Raw genomic sequence first — 19586 nt, 5'->3', positions numbered from 1 at the left:
TTTTTTTTTAAAAAAAAATATATAAATGCTGTGGTCACTGGCTTGATATTGTCTCATTATTTCTGGCAAAAATAAGTTAATTTCTACCAAGTTTCTTTACTTTTTATTACTCGAACAAGCCACAGGAAGCAGAAGCAGAAAGGAGTAACAAGACAAAAAGGGAGATGGCATGTGTGGAAGGCAGGGGTTGCAGGATTCATACCTTTCCCTCCTAGTCTCCCCTCAAGAGACTCAATGGTTACTGAGACCAGAACTTGGGTTTTCAGATAAAATACTGATGAGACTTGAAGGACTGCACTATTTAATATTTTATTTTCATATAATTTGGACTAATATTGTTTTGTTTTACTATTTGTGAGTTGTTTCCTCTGAGAATTGTTAATACATACAAGTTATTTCTTTCCACTGATTTTTGACACTTTTCTCTTTCAACTGTCTCCTCTTTTTCCTAATTAACAGTCCCCTTAGTTTCAGGTTACAACCCACAGCTGAATTATAGCTGCAGAGATGACAAAATGCCTTTTCTTTTAGTAGCAGCTTTGAATGAAGAGGTAGAGATGGAATGTGCTTCAAAATAAAAGCAATATCTCTTAGTTGAATCAAAGTAGTATGTTTTGGTACTGTCTCTAAAGGGATAACAAACCTATGTTATCACAAAAAAAAATTTCTCTACCTAAGAGTGACCTACAATTTTAGGAGACTGAGTTGTACTCATGAATTGATGTCCCTGTGAGTCCTATTTGGCACCCAAACCAGAAACTCTCCCCACAAAATAAGAATGGATGGGGAGCATGTGTTGGAGAGGGAGGTGCCATTACCTCCAGCTCCCCTCCAGCTCATCTCCACACTGCAGAGTCCCTGCTCGGTTCTCCCCAGGCCACTCTCTCCCCTAACCACTGTGCTCTGAGTCTGTGGGAGTGTTGTTGCACGGTCTTCCATTATGGATCATGGATTATGGGAGTTACATTATTTCCTTCAGATATAGAAGAATGGGGGCAGGGGATAGAATCAGAGAATCAAATTGCTCCCTCAGATTAATTACTTAAAAAGATGTCCCGTCTTTTTCTTTATTACTTTATCTTTATACGTCACGTGCTATTTTTCACTTTTTTTTTGGTCTGTTATTATAGCAGTGAACATTTGTGGAGCATTAATGAGAATCAAATTGCTCCCTCAGATTAATTACTTAAAAATATGTCTTTTTCTTTATTACTTTATCTTTATACGTCACATGCTATCTTTTCACTTTTTTTGGTCTGTTATTATAGCAGTGGACATTTGTGGAGCATTAAGTACTAGGTGTTGTTCTACATCCTTCATAGTTTTATCTAATTCGATTCTCACACTAGCTTTAGGGTAGGCACTATCATTACTGCCATCTACCTAAGGGTTAAGAAACGTAGAAAATTAACACACTTTGCAAGTGATGGAGCCAGATCTGCGTTTCTCCTGGGTTGACTTCAGTACCCACATCTTATGATTATATAGGAATTAACTATTGTTTCTATAAGCAAAAACCAATTTCTCAAGTGAGTGATGAATGTGTTATATCCCACACTTATCAACTACATCAGTACCGTGAACTGCACCTACTATGAGAGAGAAACCCCCAGCCCAGCATACCTTGCTGCTCCCGTCACAGTCTTCCAGAATGGCTGTGGTATTTTCAATGGAAATGCATTTACCCAAGGCCACGTTAATAAGCTAGGAAGCAAAATATAAAATATGTATGAAGAAACAAATATTTTAAAGTAGATCAAGACATTCAGAAAACACAGAATATAAAACTACAGGAAGGTTAAAAGACAGTTAAGTTAATAGCTCAGCAATACTTAGCACTATAAGATTTCAGTGGTTGCTATCTCTAAGAGACATAATGTAATCTTGCTAAAGTACAGCTTCAATCTGTCAATTGAGGCCTGTGATTTAGCCACAGAGCCAACAAACAGAAGCTTTCAATTAACCCTTGCCTGGAATGCTGAAAAGGGAATGAGCAAAAGGTGGCAAGGAAAAGTAGTTATTTTCTTGGCTCAAGTTTGTCTGATGCATATATTAGAAGTCAATGCACACACTTGCAATTTAATCAAACCGACAGCTACGGGCTCTGTTGCCTGGCTGACCCCTCCAAGCTACTTGACTGCTCAGGCACTGAATCATAGATAGATAAATTGAGTCCTTCAAGAACAGCAGATTTCCAGCTGATTCCCTGTCAGAATCTTCCTAATGACTCCGGCAAGCTACAATTCATTACAGGAAAGTCACGAAAATTAATACAGAGCCAAGCTTAAAGGCACTTTCTGGCAGGCCCCCAGCTTTTTAATGGATTTGCAGGGTCAAATATAGAGGCAGCTTTCTATAAGTCACCATTTAACACAGAAAAACGTTGATTCCCTTGCCCCCTTGACATCCTGGGCAGGGCTAATGAGGCAGTGGGTTAATAGTGCAATTTAGACTTCTCAGGTTTCGAGAAGAGCTGTGTAGAACCAAGTTTCTACTCTGGAGAGCCTGCTGAGCTGGGAGGGGGTGAGGTCTTAGTTGCCAGGGACACTATTAGTGCCCTTTCCTGTTCCATGTGCCTAACACAGAGCTCTAACTCCGGGGCGATGATGCAGGCTGCGTAGCTCACAGAACTGCCAGCGTTCAGAACACGATGCTCCGTGAGTTGGTCCTTACTTTTCCACACACAACTTAGCTGGCAAGAAAGTAAGGGGTGCCTTCAGGGACCAGAAAATGCAGAACAACAACAACTAAACTAAACTAAAAGCAAGTGGGAAAACTGCAAATACTATAAGAAAGGGACCAAAATTGTACGGACAGGAGAAAAACTTGGGCATGGATTAGCCAGAGAGGTGGGGTTGCAGTCCTCCACACAATGATGCAAAACTGGAGTAAGGCCCTCAGTGGAATGGTGTCTTGGGAAAAACAATCTACCCTTTAGCAGAGGGACGCCACAGGGAGGGGAGATTCTGCCAGATCTAAAACCTGACAGTGACCTTCATTTGGATTTGAGATGCAAATTTACCCTTGTATTGAATATAAACCCTGACAGACCCTTGGGGCACCAAAACAACATAAAAGTAGTAGCCCGTTGGTTACTTTGGGGATGGCTGGAGTGCAAAAGAAATTCTAGAAGGATGGGAACTCTGTCAGAAATCCTCAAAGAAAGCTCTGTTCACAATTTAAAATGGCACATATGGGAGAAGACCACCCATCATTAGTAAGTGGGAGCAGTCAGAACTCACAGAAGGAATCAACCATCATGAACTTCAGAGAAGAGAGTTCATAGAGACGAATGAAGGTAGAATAATCCTGGAGATTAAAGAAAGGAAATGGCGCTTCAACTCTTCTCTGGATTTTTAACAGAGATAAATATAAACTCCTCTGCTTGTGGATTATTTAGACAATATTTTATCATCAAAGGGGTGTGGGAATCTCTGGCTTCAATACAGTTGAACAGGTGGTCTTACCCCGGAATCTTTCAGAACTTCCAGTAGGGTAATGTTTAGCTTGCTGCTCTAAGAGGGAATGTAGTGTGTTGTTTGCCAAATGTATTTGACCATGGATCCCTAGTTTTGGCAGCACAGCTAATAACATTGCCCAGAACAGTGTTTGGGAACCCCAGGTTCAATAGATTTCTTTGTATTTATTTTGTACAATTCCTTCTTCCAAGAACTGAAAGGCATTAGAAGGAAAAAGAGCAATCTTTTCTATCCTTGCCTCGCCCTCTCCCCTCTGCCCCCACCCACTTCCACACACTTCATCTGAAGATCTGTTTCCTTTCTCTCTTTATCAGCGATCCCTAGAGAAATTTACTGGAGAAACCGCTTTTCTTCATAACAAAATAACGTTCTAGTTCATCTCACTCTGCATTGCCTGAAGAAAGGTCCTAATTTTTTTTTTTTTTTTTTTTTTTTTAATGGTAATAATGCTCCCTACTGGTTGCTTCAGAAGGAAGCAAATGACACCTTTATTAAAAATTGTCTAAGGAAGGCAACACATAGTGAGAGAAATAACTTGTTTAAATCATTTAAAAATATATTTTTTTGCATTTTGATACATAATAACTCAGGCATCAGCCAAAGGCTGTTTCATTAAGAGAACTCTTCAAAACTTTCATGGGAATGCAAACAACTTAGCCACACAGAGGAGGCAAAAGACAGTTTTTTAGTTCCCTCTGGTGGTTAAAGCTCAGTAATGCTCTTGCTGAGATTTTGTGTGGTTAGGACAGGAAAAAATGACTATGGTGAGGATTTCTTTTCTTTTCCTGTTCAAGAGATAAAATTTAAAAATATAAATTTATTTTACAGACATATCATTTGAATAGCGTATAAGTCCAGGGTATTCTTCCTACCGAGTTGCCTAAGATGAAACACCAGATTGAACTACCTGAAGCAGCACGATTCTATTTTGACCTATAAGGATGGCAATTTCATAATACATTATGGTACATACAAACAGATCATGTGTACCCACTTGTCAGTTGAATTTCATAACAACAGAATAAAACTTCAGACTACTTTCCTCTCTTTCACGATCTTCCAGGATATCCTTATACCACCAGGGAGAATAGTTTTACTAAGTCCTTGTCATCAGGAGATTTGCTAAGCCAAGAATGGCTGGTTTGCACAATCCCCTTTCAAAGGTAAGCTGAAAAAAGTTGGCTTAAAAAAGCAGGCTTACTGATGTTCAAGTCTGAGAACCTCTGGCACGAAGAAAAAGGAAACTCATAGAAAATAAAACAACACTGGCAGTAAAACTTAAATGAGAAATAAAACAATAAAAGAAATAAAAAAATATGCATAACTAAGGATGAGTTCCAGGTCAACGCTTGACTAACCATCTCACAACCCATACTATGGTAAATGTTCTCATGGCTGGCCATCCTCTTCAAGTCCAGCCTCACTCCTAGAATAGGTTGAAATGGCTTTTGTCTAGTTTCTCCTCTTCCTTGATTTTTTTCCTTCGCTTTGTACTCTATCCCACCTATCTAACTTGGTTTCTTCCTTTTTGGTACATTACCTTGTGCCTTGGAATTTTCTCTGCTATTGTCTGACAATTTGTTATTTTCAACACGTCTTTGAAATCTATAAAATTCTAATTGAATCATGCCATCCCATTGTTTAACCCTACTCAGTAACTTACCATTACAAGGTAAGGGAGGAAAGAAGGAAGGAAGGATCTTTACTCTGCCTACAAGGTCCGACATGATCTGACTCCTGCCTCCCTCTTCAACTTCATCTGGTGCCATTCTTCCCTCCTTCACACCCTGACAACAACATTCATCTCCTTTCCAGTTCTTGAACCCTCGGATGGTCATCAGTCTCAGAGCTTTCACACAAGGGCATCCTTTGTGCTTGGCTGACCCTTGGCCTTTCAGACCTAGCCCTCAACATCTCCTCAGTTGACCACTCTGACTTAGAAGGATTCTTCACGGATGGCCGGCCCCCCAGATGAGAGCTATCATATTTATTCACTCTTTACTTGCTTATTTTTATAATTTCCTTTTCTCTTCTCAACTCCAAGCTCCACAAAGAAGAGGTCAGTCTACTTAATTTATCACCTGATAATTCAGTTTTAAAATACTGCCTGGTTTATTGATACTCAATAGATATTTGTTGAATTAATCAGTGAACACAACTGCCTGGAAGCCTTCCTCAAGTTTACCTTTTATTTCATCCTCAACCCTGCTTTGTCTCATCTGCACTCATACTTGGTATTTATCTATAATGTAATAATTAATTCATTCTTCCCCACACATTTTCCAAAGTATGTTGGCATTTTATTTCTATGGAGTCAGATTTCAAACTGCTGCTTGAACTTACCACACCACCAGCTCTCACAATGGGAGCTTTCAAGTCAGGAAATACATTCTCCAAGTACCATTTGAAACTCTTGCATTTTAGTTTCTTTCGAAGTTCCCGTTGTTGGGTGAGGTTCCCGACGTCTAGCTCTTGGTCTATGAGGTGATTCCCGTGGCCATAGAACAGCTCCTTGTACTCGTCAAGCCAGACCTCCGCCACCCGCACCAAGTTCCGCTCCACCGTCTTCATCCGGTCTTTGGGGAAGGAATATGGGTTGTCGTTTCTGAATATGTGGCCCACTCTGGAACAGGGAATGATCTCAATTTCGCCACCGCACATCCACACCTGGAACAGTTTAATGATAAGCATCAATTATCAAATCATTGTCCACAAATTATGGGCAATTAATGATGACAAGAAACCACCTGACTATTCCCCTCCCCCGCCCTGTTTGAAGTAGTACTCTCAACTTCCAAAATCTTCTTCAATAGAAAATTAAACTCAAGAGGTTTATTTAGTTTTGTATATTGCTGTGAACCATGTTAGAATTAGTAAAATATATATTTCCCCTTCCTTCCCTTGCAATGTAAATTCCTATTTCCCTAAGAAATCCTCGCAGAATCTCAGTATGTAAAATGAGTTCCTGCTTTAGTTGAATCAGGGAAAGGAGTATGTATTTTCTTTTTAAAAAAAAAACACAACATGAAAACCATTCTCCTTGATCAGGAGCTCAAATAATACCACTTCTACTACATGTCACCCCACTGCATAGGAGAGCCATTGCTTTTTGGATGCTGTCCTCTATGGCTGCTGCCACAGCTTCAGATATTAATCAATGACTTTATAAATACCCAGAGTCCTCTGATATGTCCCCAGTTGCTGCACTATGGCCTGTCCCCAGCCTGCCCTATGGTCACTTCCTGTCATGTGTGTTCTCCAAGATGACCCATAGCTAAATTATTTCATTACTTCCAATATATTAGAAAAATGTTCCAAGAGAGTTATTTTATATTAAGTATGAATCCTACAGTGTTTACACGGGATGACAGACAATTATTTTCCCCATATTCTGATGCAGAAACAGTGCTGTGAAATATTAGGGAACTCTAATAAATTTTATGAGTGCTATTGATTCTTCCAAATTCAATCTTGGATATGAAAACATTAATCCAGAGGCCCTAAAATTTCTGTGAAATCCGCCCCCCCCACTCCACCCTGAGGCAGTCACATATCTGATTGTATTAGCACAATGAGACCATTTAAAACTCGTAATTGTAAATAGAATTTGAGAAACACTAGTAATACCTTGAATGACAGCTCCATATTTTCTCCACCCCAAACATCAAGCCCAGGGTCATATGTTCCAAGTTCATAAAAGTATTTTTTATCAATAGAGAACAATCCACCTGCCATGACAGGGCACCTACAACGAGAAAAGTTTGTTTTTTTACACTTGCATTTCATGGGAGCTCAGTTGTTAGCATAGGTTGTGATGGACTTAGGAGGCTTTTCAGAATAGCTGCCAAGTGTGGGGAGGTCTTGGAATAGAGTCACAAACAGCACTTAAGTGGCAATTTCCCTGGTTCCTGGTGACAGAGCTTAATTAGAGTCGGTGAAGGTGGGGCCTGGAACTAGGATGAACTGTATCCCAAATGTTCTTTCCAGACTATTCAGATACATTCTCTTCCTAATATTATGCTGAGTTTAATCTGAACTCTACTACTCCATTGATCTTCAACATGAGAGTCTAATAAAGGCCAAGAGGTTCTTCAGGTGCAGGATCAGAGCAAGAGTGTTAAGTTCAGGCAGATCTGGGTTTCAACCCCAATTTCTGCTTTTACTATCTATGTATCCCTGGGAAAATTACTTCATTATTTTTTAAAATATATTTTTATTCATTTCAGAGACAAAGGGAGAGGGAATCACTAATCAGCTGCCTCCTGCATGCTCCCTACTGGGGATTGAGCTGGTAACCTGGGCATGTGCCCTTGACCAGAATTGAACCCGGGACCCTTCAGTCTGCAGGCCAATGCTCTGTCCACTGAGCCAAACCAGCTAGGGCTACTTCACTCTTTTAAGTCTCAATTTTCTCATCTCTATAGTGGGAATACTGCCCTCTCTCTCCTAGGGTTATAGAGTGGGTTAAAAGCAGAGTGCTTGATAAATAACAGTACTCCTACTTCACTGGCTGGGATCATCAATCCTGAAGCAGCAAACCAGGCAAGGGCTGAGTGCATAGTCTGGGCTTGGGCTTACTCTTGGAACTTGCTGGCTTGAGTCTACATAAGAACTCTCTCCGACAGGGAAAGCTCGGGGCTCCCACCACGCAGCCTGAGGCTGGCTGCCTACTTGTCCTGTAGGGGTGGGCTCTGGGGCAAGTGATAGGAAGCCTCCACTTTGGCTCCCGGTATAAGTTGTGTTCTTCAATCTAGCTTCTCCAGCAATAAAGCTCCAATTTTAATTCATATCCATCTTCTGCATCTATTTATTAATTCATTCACAGAAATTGGCAGCTCTCCCATGAAGGGTAAGACTAGATTCAAAAAGAAAATCCTAACAGTAGCTATTATTATTATAATGATACTTCTATTACTATTATTTACTCTCTTAATTTTCACTCATCTTGATTTCAATATTATGTGTGTTTATATAGCATATATGCAATATATTCAAATAGCTTGATGATTCTCGAGTTGTAAATCCCAGAGAACAGAAATCCTATGAGTGAATTCCTCTGCATTCAGGGCTGACTAGGGTTCAGTGGACCATTTGAAAAATGAGCTTTGGTAGTGGGAAACTATTTTCTCAGGAAAATTTTGTTTACTCTTAGACTATTGGTTATAACTGTAATTCTTGATGTCCTATTGAATGACGGGATATACTTGTTTTGTGAAATTGCTTCCTATGCCTTATAAAAAGACACATGAGGCCTGGCTGGTGTGTCTCAGTTGGTTGAGCATCATCCCATGAACTAGGAGGTCACAGTTCAATTCCCAGTCAGGGGGTGTGCAGAAGGCAGCTGACAATGGTTCTTTCTCATCAATGTGTGTGTCTCTCTCTCCCTCTCCACTCCTCCCTATCTCTAAAAACAAACTGAAAATAAAAAACCATATTTCTAAAAAGACACATGGCTGCTTTCTAAAGTTAAATTTCACACACTTACCTTATTACATCAGTTTCTTTAATTCTGTTTTTTGCAATGACGTCTGGAGGAATTGTTCTCCAACCAAAGTTCATGGGCCACACAAAGATGCCTCTTTGAAAGTTGTCCACTGTCATGTAACTAGTTCAGGGAAAAACCAAAAGTGCTACCTGAGATCATACATCTATACTTAACCCACCCAATGCCATGTCTAGTTTAATGAATAAAACAAGTGCTTATGCAGATGACTTTAGATTATTACAAACTTTGAAATAACATTTCTAGAAAACTTATAAGAACAATTTGCATTAGTGACCAGTTGGCTGAATTGTTTATTTTTATTTTTAACTTATATTTAATAAAAAATAATATTCGGGCCATTTTTGAAGGGGGTGGTAAAACTATATATATATATCACAAAAATAAGAACTTATTTTAAGGAAAATAGGTATTTTTGGTTCAGTTGAATACAAAGAGGAAAGAACTGGACAATGCTGTCAAGGGTTAAGAATTTGTGATGAACAAATAAACAGATTCACCTGCTCTTATCCCAAGATAGGTATTATGTACTAGTATTTCCATTTATTTAAATGGATAAACTGTATTTCTTAGATTTGCAAAAATGCACCCATGACGAGTGTAATCAGTACTTTCTGTTGCTGCTGGTTAAAGACTCACTTAGAATTATCTTGTGGAAGATGACAATATTACCTCATATCCTTATCATTGATGACTTCAATTACTGGACAGGCTACTTTTTTTCTACTTAAATAAACTCTTTCCAGAAGAGGTTCCAACCAACCAATGTTACATTCCACGTGAGAATCTAAGAATGTCAACACATCACCTAAAGAGCCAGAAAAAAAATGTGACATAAGATCTTAGATATTGTTCCAGAAGTGTGGTTGTAAAGGCAGAAGTCTTTTTTTTTCCTCACTGAATTCCTTGTCCCTATAATTTTGTTTTACAATGAAAATAAAAGAAATTTTGTTTGTAGTAGTTGCATGGGGCAAGTACCATTTATGTTTGCAAAAAAAATTGATACTCCACATAGAATGGGTAGCCAAGACTCTGAAGGGAATACTTAGCATTAGAAGTGGTTGCTTATGTCCTTCTAAAGAAATGTGTCCCAATAACTCTGGGGGTGGAGAATTGGGATTTTGTTCTGCAGAAGAGCAGGAGAAGTTTGAGATTCCACATTTGGCCTTAGGAATGATGAAGAGGAAAAACTGCTCTGCATAATAGAGGTGAAAAGCAGTTAAGGTAGAGGAAGCAGGAAGAGTAGGAGGCAATGTTAAAATGGTTGTTTAATGGGTCTAGTAGAGTTTGAGTTTTGCAAGATGAAAAGAGTTCTGAGATTGGTTACAAACAATGTAAATATACTTCACAATACAGAGCTATATACTTAAAATCGTTAAGATGGTAAAATTTTATGTTATTCATATTTTATCACAATTTTAAAGTTGTGATAAAAAATAAGAGGGGAAAAAAAACTTGGAGGCCAGAATTATTTATTAAGAATTCTTTTTAAAAAATTAGTTGTGTGAAGTAACAGTCTTTCTCTTCTCAGTGAAATCTCAGCAGTATCTACATTTTTCCAAACAGTGTGTGTGTGTGTGATATTAATAATACTCAGAGGAATATGGCTTGGCCAAAATCCTACGTGGAATCTTTTAGGCTCTACCATAGGCAATTACAAAGGCTTTACTCCGAAGGCTTCATGAAGGAAGCCACCCTCCCCTGGAAAATTTGGTGCACAGCTGGTGCCCTGAGGGGAGGTGCAGTCGAGGACTCAGGCCTTCCCTCCCTCTCAGCTGGACACACTTTTATGGATATCTGTGTTCCTAGCCCAGGTTTTTCCATTTGGAGGCCTCTTTCTCAGGCTGATATCTCTGCCTCATCTATGGGAGGTGGGTGGATCTTGAAAACGTTTTTGTACACTCTGACTCAGTACTTTTCTTTTATAAAAAATATATTTTTAGTGATTTCAGAGAGGACGGAAGAGGGAGAGATAGAAACATTAATGATGAGAGAGAATCATTGATAGGCTGCCTCCTGCATGCCCCCTACTGGGCATGTGCCTTGACCGGGACTTTCTTCTTGTTTAGCTTCTTTACTTACACTATGGCAGCAAGTGATGAAAGCCGTGACTGTACTTTCATTTGGGCTCATTGCGTTAATTGATCACTCTGACACCTGGCTGCTCTCCCCTGCTCTTGACAAACCTTTAATAACATCATTTATCATCTATTAAGTGCTTGCCCTATGCCAGACACTGTCATAAGCATTATACATGGTTGTATTTAATCCTTACAATAAACCTGAAGTATAGGTCCAAATTTATTCCCATTTAAGAGATAAGAAAACTGAGGAACAAAGAACCTTAGCTGCTCCCACTCCACTTCTGTCCATTCAGACCCAGAGTTCAAATAGCAGTTTATGCTAGACCCTAGTCCTATCCCCACAACAGGCTTAAAGGGTCAAAGGGGTTGGATCATCTTCCTCAGGCCCCAGTGGCAGCACAATGGGTCCCCACACTTGCCTTCAATTCCCGCCTGTCCCAGATCCCCACAAAGTTTCTCATTCACTTGTTGCCAGGACCCGAGGGAAATCGCATCTGTCTAAATACAGTGGTTCTCAACCTGTGGGTCCCGACCCCTTTGGCGGTCGAACAACCCTTTCACAGGAGTCGCCTAAGATCATCCTGCATATCAGATATTTACATTATGATTCATAACAGTAGCAACATTACAGTTATGAAGTAGCAACGAAAATAATTTTATGGTTGGGTTACAACATGAGGAACTGTATTTAAAGGGCCAGAAGGTTGAGAACCACTGGTAAAACATCAGAAGACATTCTATACTGTATTTTGGGAGGGACGAGACCTCCCATGCAAGAATGTCATTGCTCCACACTCAGACATTTTATTTTTAAACAGGATCACGGGAATCAGAACAGGGAGCTGTGTCTCTAACTTTGGGTGGGATTTCTAATTGTTCTGGATATTGTTTATGGACATTTTACACACTGTTCTTGAGAGGCATGGTGAAACGGACATAGGAGTGAAGTTACACAGAACTGTCTTCATCCCAGGACGGCTGCTCTTTGCCACATTGGAGAGTTAACTTTAAGCTCTTTGAGCTTTCCCTTATGAGGCTATTTCTAATATCTACTCAATACCTAAATGCTTAATAAGTGGTGAGTATTGTTTATATTTTTTCCCATAAACAATGAGTGTTTAAGTTACAGCTCAGAATAATTAACTCAATCTGGATAGCCACCTGGCAAGGTTTTTGTTTATTTGTTTGTTTTCTAAGAGTAAGTTCCAGTAATGCTGGAGTGTTTGTATATGGGTTTCATTGCAACTTATTATTTCTTTTTTTGGCCACCCCAGAGCCACTCAATGTGCCAAACAGTTTTGGCTCCTTTTGGAGCACGACTCCCACTTATATTTAGCCGACCAGCTTGGGAGATGGCTGCCAGCACACAGTAGTGCTGGAGTGTTGTGTTTAGGGTTCCTTGAGGAATGTGGACCTGGCTCACCACTTAATTTTGCATAATGATTTATAAGTGATGCTAAGAAAACCACCTGTTTTAACTTCAGCAGAAACTAGTTGTAGAAATTTACAGGACTGTTGCTCTTTAGGAGACCTCAGAGTTGGCCAGGAGTTAGATGCCACTTCTTAAAGTTAGCCAACTGATTCTTTGGAATGCAAAGAGCAATGTCAAGTATTTTGTTAAAGGCCATGAAGGAAATGAAAGTCTGTTCTCTACTCCGACTCTCTACTGAATCTGCCTGATTATAGGCTCCTCTTGGCAGGGCAAGATGTCACTGGGCCAGCTGGTTGGTTTATGCCCTTGTACCTCAACTACCACATCTCTTCTTACTTCTGTTGCTTTCATATGGGAGCCTTTCCCTAGAGATTCATTGGCCATGGCCTTCCCTTCACATTTTGAAATCCTACTGGCCTCTCTAACTCCTCATTCCTAGTGAACAACTTATTGGAGATTATCTTTTTGCCTGAATCAGATTTAGATGGAGAACTGATCGAGCCCTGGAGTCTGAATGTATAGTGGACATGGCTAGTCACTGCTTTGCCCTTATTCTTTTGTAGAAGACTCAGAATTTCAGAAACGATACTGAGTTGTGATGTAAAAATTTATCTTATAATATAATAGCTTAAAGGTTATTAAAATAAAACTGAGCTAATGTACTCAAGGTTGCTAATGAATGACTGAGAAACAGATTTATATTTTTATATTTGGATTTATTAAATTCAAAGAAATTAGTTTACAATTGTAATTACAAGTGCCTGAATGGGCCAATTAGGCAACTGCTTTGATCAAGTTCATAACACTCCATTTGAAGACAGCTTCCCATGTTGTCTAACAATTTAGACTGTTCTGAAGATCCTTACCAGCATGCTTTGTACTCTTTCCTTTGCAGGCGGAGGAATTTTTTTTTACAAGCAGAACATTTGTGGTTCTGTATTCATCAGCTTTCTTAGGCATCTACATGGATGTCTAATTTTCATCTCGAAATTGCATGAGCAAAATCAGAACTCATTTGCAATCCCAGATCTATTCCTCTGGCTATGATCCTACTGCCCATTGAGTTGTTCAAATTCTTTCCAATCCTAGGTTTCTTTTTTGACTCCTCTCGTTAATACTTTCTTCACATCTTATCTGATGTCAAGTCTTATAAGCTCCATGTCCACAATATATTCTAAGTCTGACCACTTCCTCCATCTGTCTTGGTACCTTCCTGGTGCCTAGACAACTACAATAGCCACCTAATTGGTCTCCCTACTTTTTCCTCTCATCTCCCTAATATTAATTCTCTACAAAGTGACCACACTAAGCTTTTAAAATATAAATCATACAGTTTTACTCTCCTCATTAATGTCTTTATTGGCATTACATTATGCCAAGAATATTACCTACACTCCTTAAATGATGCATAAACTTTTAAATGCCTACCGTTGCCTTTCTTCCTAAATGAATCTCCTACCTCTCTTTCCATCGTTAGCATTCATCAGTCATAATAAACTTCTTTCTTTAACCTGAATATACAGAGTTTGTTTCTGCATCAGTATATTTATACTTTTTGTTCCATTTTCCTGGAAATGTTCTTCAACTAGATCTCAGCTCAAAGGTTACCTACTTGGACTATTTCTTGACCAGTTTATTCTGGTATCATTTGTGGACAATTATTTTCCATAGAAAATCAAACGTGGAAGTTCATTTAATTTTTCCAAATGCACTTCATTATTGAGAATCTTAGTTGTCACTGCAATGCCAATTTTGGTGTGATGTATTTGTTGTCAATTGAAAATTCATATTACCAAGAGAGAAGACATTTTTTTTTTAGCAAACCAGTGGGATAAGAAGAGTTCCAAATTTGAGCTATAGTTACAGGAATTGAAACTCAGGTGAGCACATAATTCACCATCCGGATAGGCTTGAATGCAACCAGGTGGAGATTTGCAATGCCATGATTTACAGGGGCAGAATGGTGGCTACCTATTTACAGACAGCAAAGTGGAGTAGATAAGAGTGACGATTCTGGAGCGAAGGTTTCTGTGTTCCAATCCTGACTCTACCACTTATTAGCTAGGAGAACATGGACATATCATAATGTCACTGTATCTATGTATCCTAATGTGGAAAATGAAAATGATTGTACCTACCTCATAAAATTATTCGAGGATTAATTTAGTTACTGTAGAAAGTTTTTAGAATGATACCTGGTACAAAATGTCAGATATTTTTATGAGGTCCTTCCATAGAAGATGTGAAAATGAACCAAAATGCTTAATGTTCGTTTTAGAATACCCATGGACAGAAAAGGTTCACTTCTCCTATTCATCACCAACACCCACACACTAACAAAGGGTGAGGAAAGAAGTCATATTGCTCTTTAGGAAGACAGAAAGGGCTATCAAAAGAGAAAACAGATGTCCGAGGAGAGACAATTTTAAAATTCTGAAGATCTGAAATATTGATGGGGTCAGGCTTGAAGGGGCTCCTGGTGTTCAAATTTGGGACAATTGAGCACATCCCCCCCAATAATACTGATAACATACACATTTAATTTTTTAAAGCTATAAATCCATAGTGATAGGGGCATGAGAGGGGAGGAAAAAAGGAGAGAGGGGAGGAGGGAGACATTACTATTTTACAAGTCAATGTCAGCTAATAAAAGAAGAAATGATAGAATTAGAAAAATAAATTTGCAGCCCTCAGTGTAATAACTGAATCAAGCAATGATCATCATTGAATGCTAAACCATTAGATAAAGTCTGTGAGGAAAACAGGATATCTGATTGGATCAAAGAATCACCCCACAACTCACTTTTCATTAACAACTAGCTGCTAATATCTTAACCAAGGACTCAAAAATGAGTATCACCAACAGCGGGGCAACCTGACATCATGTACCTCTTGATTTGAAGCAATAAGTACACAATTCCTTCACTTATGCAGTTGAGTTCTCTATAGTACTCATGCCAAAAACATTTATCCTGTAGGTAACAGGAAGAAAGAGAAAATTTCAGACTGTGGTCAATTATGCAATACAAATGGCCTATACTCTTCAGAAGAACACACACCACAAGTCAATGGTTGTGACGTTGTCTATTCTACACTAAGGGACAAAGGAGAGCAAGCAACCAAATGCAGTACATGGAACTTAATTAGTTCTCAAATTTGAAAAGAAAAAAGCAGCCATATAAAATATTTTGGGAGTGATGAGAAAATTTGAAAAGGTGATATATTAGGTGATACTTAGGTCTAAAAGTTGTGCCTATGTATGGGAACGTCTCTGTTCTTCAAAGATGCTTGCTGAGGTATTAGATAGGGTGTCATGATGTCTGTAAATTTCTTTTCAAAAGTTCAGAAAAAAAGATGTGTATGTATAAATGAGTCTGTGTATATGTGTGATGAAGCACATATTGCAAAAAACGGCAAATATATGGATGCACTGTATTATTATTTCACATTTGATGTATATTAAAAAAATTAAAATTAAACAAAAATGTGAACAAAACAGAAAATCAGCAGCTTCTTACCTGTTGCAATCTGTGCCCCTGCCAGTCTGGCTCTTATTAAGCCATGTCTCTCTTTGAGGTGAAGAATCCGAACTTTTGGAAACTGAGACATGTATTTATCCAAATTGTCTTTTAGGTAATCTATATCAGAGTGTGAGAATAGAAAAGACATCACTTAACTAGATCTGGATAATAACAGTAGTGCCTCCTCAATGTTAAACTCCAAAAACTATGATACTTATAAATTAAATTTTTTTCAATTATAGTGGACATACAATATTATATTAGTTTCAGGTGTGAAACATAATGATTAGACATTTATATAGCTTATGAAATGATCACCCCAATAAGTCTAGTACCCACCTGACACCATACATAGTTATTATAATATTATTGACTATATTCCCTGTATTGTACTTTACATCCCTCTGATTAATTTTATAAGTGGTAATTTGTACTTCTTAATCCCTTCATATTTTTCACCAATCCCCACAATCCCCCTCCCACCTGGTAATCATCAATTTGCTCGCTGTATCTATGAGTTTATTTCTGTATTGTTTACTCATTTATTTTATTTTTATTTTTTAGATTTCACATATAAGTGAAATCATATGGTGTTTATCTTTCTCTGTCTGACTTATTCCACTTAGCATAATACCCTGTAGGTCCATCCATGCTGTTGCAAATGAAATTTTATTCCTTTGGGTATTATTTTATTTTCTGATGTCATTTTTTTTGGATGAATTTTTATCTGGGTTCAATACTCTTTTCTTTTCTTTTCTTTTCTTTTCTTTTCTTTTCTTTTCTTTTCTTTTCTTTTCTTTTCTTTCCTCTTCTTTTTCCAACTGTTTTTTTAAATCTCAAATCCTTCTTCTCTGTGTTGCCAAATTACACACAGGAGGGATCACCTTTTCTGAGTACTTGTAAGTCCAGGGGCAAATTTACCTAGAAATAAATTAAAGTTGTACCACCACCACCACCCCCCACCCCCCTTAACAAAATCCCCTTCTAAGGCCCAGGGAAGAGGCTAAGTATGTAAACTGAAAAATTTGCAAAAGAAAGATACTGCGACTGTAATTGCTTAAGAACACTGTCACTTCCTGCTGTGACATCCCCCTCCACCACACCTACTCGGTCTTGTTCCATTACAAGTGCCTGAATGAGCCAATTAGGCAACTGCTTTGATCAAGTTCATAACACTCCATTTGAAGACAGCTTCCCATGTTGTCTAACAATTTAGACTGTTCTGAAGATCCTTACCAGCATGCTTTGTACTCTTTCCTTTGAAGGGGAGGAAATTTTTTTTTTTACAAGCAGAACATTTGTGGTTCTATATTCATCAGCTTTCTTAGGCACCTACATGGATGTCTAATTTTCATCTTGAAATTGCATGAACAAAATCAGAACTCATTTGCAATCACAGATCTATTCCTCTGGCTATGATCCTACTGCCCATTGAGTTGTTCAAATTCTTTCCAATCCTAGGTTTCTTTTTTGACTCCTCTCGTTAATACTTTCTTCACATCTTATCTGATGTCAAGTCTTATAAGCTCCATGTCCACAATATATTCTAAGTCTGACCACTTCCTCCATCTGTCTTGGTACCTTCCTGGTGCCTAGACAACTACAATAGCCACCTAATTGGTCTCCCTACTTTTTCCTCTCATCTCCCTAATATTAATTCTCTACAAAGTGACCACACTAAGCTTTTAAAATATAAATCATACAGTTTTACTCTCCTCATTAATGTCTTTATTGGCATTACATTATGCCAAGAATATTACCTACACTCCTTAAATGATGCATAAACTTTTAAATGCCTACCGTTGCCTTTCTTCCTAAATGAATCTCCTACCTCTCTTTCCATCGTTAGCATTCATCAGTCATAATAAACTTCTTTCTTTAACCTGAATATACAGAGTTTGTTTCTGCATCAGTATATTTATACTTTTTGTTCCATTTTCCTGGAAATGTTCTTCAACTAGATCTCAGCTCAAAGGTTACCTACTTGGACTATTTCTTGACCAGTTTATTCTGGTATCATTTGTGGACAATTATTTTCCATAGAAAATCAAACGTGGAAGTTCATTTAATTTTTCCAAATGCACTTCATTATTGAGAATCTTAGTTGTCACTGCAATGCCAATTTTGGTGTGATGTATTTGTTGTCAATTGAAAATTCATATTACCAAGAGAGAAGACATTTTTTTTTTTAGCAAACCAGTGGGATAAGAAGAGTTCCAAATTTGAGCTATAGTTACAGGAATTGAAACTCAGGTGAGCACATAATTCACCATCCGGATAGGCTTGAATGCAACCAGGTGGAGATTTGCAATGCCATGATTTACAGGGGCAGAATGGTGGCTACCTATTTACAGACAGCAAAGTGGAGTAGATAAGAGTGACGATTCTGGAGCGAAGGTTTCTGTGTTCCAATCCTGACTCTACCACTTATTAGCTAGGAGAACATGGACATATCATAATGTCACTGTATCTATGTATCCTAATGTGGAAAATGAAAATGATTGTACCTACCTCATAAAATTATTCGAGGATTAATTTAGTTACTGTAGAAAGTTTTTAGAATGATACCTGGTACAAAATGTCAGATATTTTTATGAGGTCCTTCCATAGAAGATGTGAAAATGAACCAAAATGCTTAATGTTCGTTTTAGAATACCCATGGACAGAAAAGGTTCACTTCTCCTATTCATCACCAACACCCACACACTAAAAAAGGGTTAGGAAAGAAGTCATATTGCTCTTTAGGAAGACAGAAAGGGCTATCAAAAGAGAAAACAGATGTCCGAGGAGAGACAATTTTAAAATTCTGAAGATCTGAAATATTGATGGGGTCAGGCTTGAAGGGGCTCCTGGTGTTCAAATTTGGGACAATTGAGCACATCCCCCCCAATAATACTGATAACATACACATTTAATTTTTTAAAGCTATAAATCCATAGTGATAGGGGCATGAGAGGGGAGGAAAAAAGGAGAGAGGGGAGGAGGGAGACATTACTATTTTACAAGTCAATGTCAGCTAATAAAAGAAGAAATGATAGAATTAGAAAAATAAATTTGCAGCCCTCAGTGTAATAACTGAATCAAGCAATGATCATCATTGAATGCTAAACCATTAGATAAAGTCTGTGAGGAAAACAGGATATCTGATTGGATCAAAGAATCACCCCACAACTCACTTTTCATTAACAACTAGCTGCTAATATCTTAACCAAGGGCTCAAAAATGAGTATCACCAACAGCGGGGCAACCTGACATCATGTACCTCTTGATTTGAAGCAATAAGTACACAATTCCTTCACTTATGCAGTTGAGTTCTCTATAGTATTCATGCCAAAAACATTTATCCTGTAGGTAACAGGAAGAAAGAGAAAATTTCAGACTGTGGTCAATTATGCAATACAAATGGCCTATACTCTTCAGAAGAACACACACCACAAGTCAATGGTTGTGACGTTGTCTATTCTACACTAAGGGACAAAGGAGAGCAAGCAACCAAATGCAGTACATGAAACTTAATTAGTTCTCAAATTTGAAAAGAAAAAAGCAGCCATATAAAATATTTTGGGA

General features: G+C 38.3%; 1 protein-coding gene across 1 annotated transcript in view; it reads right to left on the bottom strand.

Annotated features, from left to right (window-relative positions):
- GALNT5 (polypeptide N-acetylgalactosaminyltransferase 5) overlaps nucleotides 1-19586 on the bottom strand; it is a 46961-nt gene that overhangs the window by 5864 nt on the left and 21511 nt on the right. Inside the window, exons 3-8 of the mRNA XM_005859399.2 lie at nucleotides 16017-16136; nucleotides 9655-9790; nucleotides 8965-9084; nucleotides 7107-7224; nucleotides 5823-6146; nucleotides 1624-1704 (exon numbers count right to left, since the gene is read on the bottom strand). Coding sequence (XP_005859461.1) covers nucleotides 1624-1704; nucleotides 5823-6146; nucleotides 7107-7224; nucleotides 8965-9084; nucleotides 9655-9790; nucleotides 16017-16136 — 899 coding nt within the window. The remainder of the gene's footprint in view (nucleotides 1-1623; nucleotides 1705-5822; nucleotides 6147-7106; nucleotides 7225-8964; nucleotides 9085-9654; nucleotides 9791-16016; nucleotides 16137-19586) is intronic.

The sequence above is a fragment of the Myotis brandtii genome, unplaced genomic scaffold (assembly GCF_000412655.1).
Source record: "Myotis brandtii unplaced genomic scaffold, ASM41265v1 scaffold125, whole genome shotgun sequence".
NCBI lineage: Eukaryota > Metazoa > Chordata > Mammalia > Chiroptera > Vespertilionidae > Myotis > Myotis brandtii.
This window is presented reverse-complemented; position numbering and strand designations above follow the sequence as displayed.